General features: G+C 42.1%; 1 protein-coding gene across 1 annotated transcript; it reads right to left on the bottom strand.

Annotated features, from left to right (window-relative positions):
* Positions 1 to 520: 520 nt before the first annotated feature.
* Positions 521 to 1,258, bottom strand: LOC138874865 (uncharacterized). The gene has a single exon (XM_070153652.1). It carries the CDS (start codon positions 1,256 to 1,258, stop codon positions 521 to 523), a length of 738 nt encoding a protein of 245 aa, XP_070009753.1.
* Between the last annotated feature and the right edge of the window lie 2,660 nt (positions 1,259 to 3,918).

Genomic DNA, 3,918 nt, shown 5'->3' with positions numbered 1-3,918 from the left:
GGTTCTGGTGGGGGATAGTAGTGTTGGAGTGGATTGTGGTGATAAGTTTGTTGGTGGGGTCGAGGTTGACTGTAGTGGTAAGGTGAACCTCTGGATCCGGACCAAGTTCCTGAATCAACCATTATTACTTCCTCTCTTTCGTTTTCCCAATCCCTCCTATGCCGCCCTGAATAGCCTGAGTAGTCGCTTTGATAGACGAATAACTCATGATTTTATTCGACTTGAGGCCCTCTTCTATCATGCGCCCCATCTTTACCACTTCGTTGAATAACTTTCCCATAGGTGAGACCAAATGACCATAGTAGGTAGGTTCTAAAGCCTGTAGGAAGTAATCTACCATCTCACTTTCCTTCATTGGGGGATCTACTCTTACTGCTTGCTCCCTCCATCGGAAACCATATTCTCTGAAGCTTTCACTGTGCTTTTTCTCCAGTTTAGTCAAGGACAGTCGATTTGGAATGATCTCAAGATTGTATTGGAAGTGACAAGCAAATACTTGCGCCAGATCATCCCATGTGTATCATCTTCCATGGTCTTGGTGGGTATACCATTCCAATGCTGATCTACTCAAACTCTGACTAAAGTAAGTCGTTAACAATTCATCTTTTACTCTCGCTCCCCTCATCTTGCTGCAAAAACCCCTCAAGTGGGCTACTGGATCACCGTGCCCGTTGTATAGATCGAACTTGGGCATCTTGAGACCTACCTGTAATTGCACATTCGGGAACAGACATAGGTCCTTGTAGGCCATGCTTACTTGCCCTCCCAATCCCTGCATGTCTTCAAATGATTGTTCTATGCTTTTAACTTTCCTGAACATCTCCTCTTGTTCAGGATTTTTGACTGGTTTATCAGCTTCTATAGGAAGGTCAAAGCGAGGAGTATAGGAATGGGTTTCTAGAGCATTGAAAGTGGGCTCCGAGGGGTAGTATTGGTTGTCCTGGGCCTGGAACATAGGCTCACTAGGAGATTTGTGGAGTGTAGCTGGTAGAGGTGCTACGAAGACAGGAGTTACTGGTGGAGGATGGTATGAAATTGGTTTAGGGGGTGGAGATTGTAGTGTATGATAAGTGGTGCCCCGGTAGTGTTGGTAAGTGGGAAAGCTCAGGGATAGATCGGTGGCAGGATGATCCTGAGATTGAGCCGGTGGTGGAGTGAAGGTAGGGTTAGCCGAGTAAGCAGATGGCGGTTGTCCTTTAGCCCAGGCCTGATACATTTCATCCATTTGTTGTTTCAATTTGTACATCTCTTCTTTCATGGCATTAACGTCCAACTCTTCTCCTTCGATGACACTGGTGTCTACATCTGGGATAGACATGATTATTCACCTTTGGATCTGGTTTGGTATGGGTGGGTTGCCAGTATGCTTAGGTGAACTAACTGCTTGAATTCTGGAAACAACAACCAAACTTGTTAGTGATTAGAGTTTTAACAAATAAGCAACCGCAAATAGGAATGCAATGCACCTAGGCAATAAGTCATTTCTATCATGCATTTGCTTGGTTGCTTGTGTCATCCCGGGTTATTCTTATTTATGACATCTCCTTTTACTGTCACTCATGCCTATTTTCCTATTGGTTGTGGTCGTATCCAATAGAGATTGCCTACGTATCATGACCCCGCATGAATCAGACCGAGCGTAGTTCTGGTGGAAACAATTATTATTATTTTTATTTATTTTAACAAACGAAACAGTACAATGACAAAAATGATATTACATTTGGACAACACATTAAGAAAATGGTTTAAAAGACTCAACATGGACTCAAGCTAAAACATGACTATTATATGAAAAGTTCTAACAATTATGACTATACTTTAATCCACAATCTTTTGCTTTCAATCACTATACTTTAATCCACAATCTGCTCAGGGCGGGGCTTGACCGGACTGACCCCCTAATGTACGATACATCCTCTCTAACTCTACTGCAAGATGACGGGCAAAAGTAGGCGAATGCTCCAATAACCTCTCATAATCCATTCCGTGGCAGTTCACATAACTTTGAGAGGTATAAATGGCCAAATCATGGCGAGTGATGGCTATATCTCTTATGTGGCCCTCGCGATCTAAAGCCGACTCCAATTGAGCCCGAAGTCTGGCCTGCTCGATTCTTGCCTGTGCTCTCTCCCTATTAATATCTGCATGTTGATCTTCTCTATTGTACCTTCTCATTTCTTCAAATTGTGCATGGAGCTGAGCCTTTGAACGTATCCAATGATCCTTCTTTTTTTCGAATTGAGCCATTTATTCTTCAAATCTTATTACTTGGTGTTCTTTACTAGATTTGGCCTCCTCATTCAACTGTATGATTTTTTCCTTAGCTTTGTCTAACGCCTTTTCGGTTTTTGCCAAAATGGAGTCATAATCTTGCATTCTTTCCATCAGATTGGCAATGATTTTCTGATCATTCCAACTTCTCACTGGCGCTTCAGAGGCTTTCTTCATCTGTTGAAACTGAGTGCGGAGAGTTTTATTCTCGCAAATCAAGCTCTTCTTTTCACCTTCTGCTTCTTGTGCTTGTAAGTTTTTCTCAAAATTGAGGTTCCTCAGGCTTTCTTCTAAGGCATGAATAGTTGCTTTGTACCCCTTTTCCTTTTCACCCCAAGCCAACCGTTCTTGGATTTTGTCATCAAAGGCTTGGATATGCTGTCCTTTTATGGGCCTTATGGGATCGGGTTATGGTGCATCTTCCACACGAGATCTTTTATCAAACCACCTAGCATAACCTGGATCTATCTCACCTTTCGCAGGATCTGGAACTTGGGTATCATCTTTCAAGTATCGACAACCATTCCAAATCTGCTGGATTAAAGCCTCAGGGAGTGTGGCTTCGGGGTGTAGCTCAATCACTTGCACACTCAAATCTTCATCATCAGGTACCACTTGGTATCTCCCTAGCTGTCTTAGAACTCTCTGTAGCATATGGCTGGACACTCTTCAAACCCAACAGCAGCAAATAACTCTTTAAGGCCGACATGTGTATTACCTCTTTTACCGGGAGCCATCCCAAAGTCCACTCAATTTGGCTTGCAATTAAAGATCTTAGGTGAGATATCCAGGTTTCCACCCTTTCTGGAGATTTATAATCTTTTATTCTTTCTTCATAACTCTCAATGAAATTGTCCCTGCTCGGACCATATTGCATGAACTTGGGGTGATGTCGGAGATGTTCAGTCAACCACATTTGCAACAAAATATTGCACCCTTCGAAGAATTTTGCTGCGGACTTACACAAAGTCAATGCCCGATAAATGTCTGAGAGAATGATTGGGGAAAGAGTGTGATGCTATTTGGTGGTGAGGACTTGTACGTCTCTGGCTATGCGAATATCAATCGTCCGCTCTTTGTTTGGGATTACCATGATTCCCAGAAAAGCCACTATGAAAGCGAAACGACGGTGAATCTGCCAGGTGTCCTTGCTTTGTTTGTTAGTAAGGCCCTTTTTATGAATTTCAAACCCATTCAACTTTCCGAACCTTGAATATAGGAAGTTGAAAGAACAACACCCTTTAACAATGTTGCTTTTTCTGATTTGATTACTGATATTCAGAAGACCAAAGAATCGGTGTACAGAGAGGGCCTTTGGGAATATGAGATTTTGGTTTCTCAAATCTCCGTCAAAACCGGAATATATAGCTATTTCTTCTAAAGTGGGAGTAAGCTGAAAATCAGAGAAGCAAAAGACATTGTGAACAGGGTCCCAAAAATTCACTAGTGTCGCAATCAAATCATCGCGTGGTTTAACTTTCATAATATCTGTGAGAGCTCCCAAATACTTAGTGACTCATTCCTGACCATCTCCTCCTAATTCATACCACCACATTTGAAGTTGAAATAGAAACTCATCTACATCTGTGAATGGTGGGTTCTGTGAGGGATTTTTTTTTTTTTTAAAAAAAATCAAGACACATTTTG

Source organism: Nicotiana sylvestris, chromosome 8 (assembly GCF_000393655.2).
Source record: "Nicotiana sylvestris chromosome 8, ASM39365v2, whole genome shotgun sequence".
NCBI lineage: Eukaryota > Viridiplantae > Streptophyta > Magnoliopsida > Solanales > Solanaceae > Nicotiana > Nicotiana sylvestris.
The sequence above is the reverse complement of the archived record's forward strand: the minus strand, read 5'-3'. Positions and strand labels throughout refer to the sequence as shown.

Bases quoted from the DNA above. Each gene is read 5' to 3' on its own strand.
- LOC138874865 (XM_070153652.1), bottom strand. From the start codon at position 1,258: ATGAAAGAAGAGATGTACAAATTGAAACAACAAATGGATGAAATGTAT.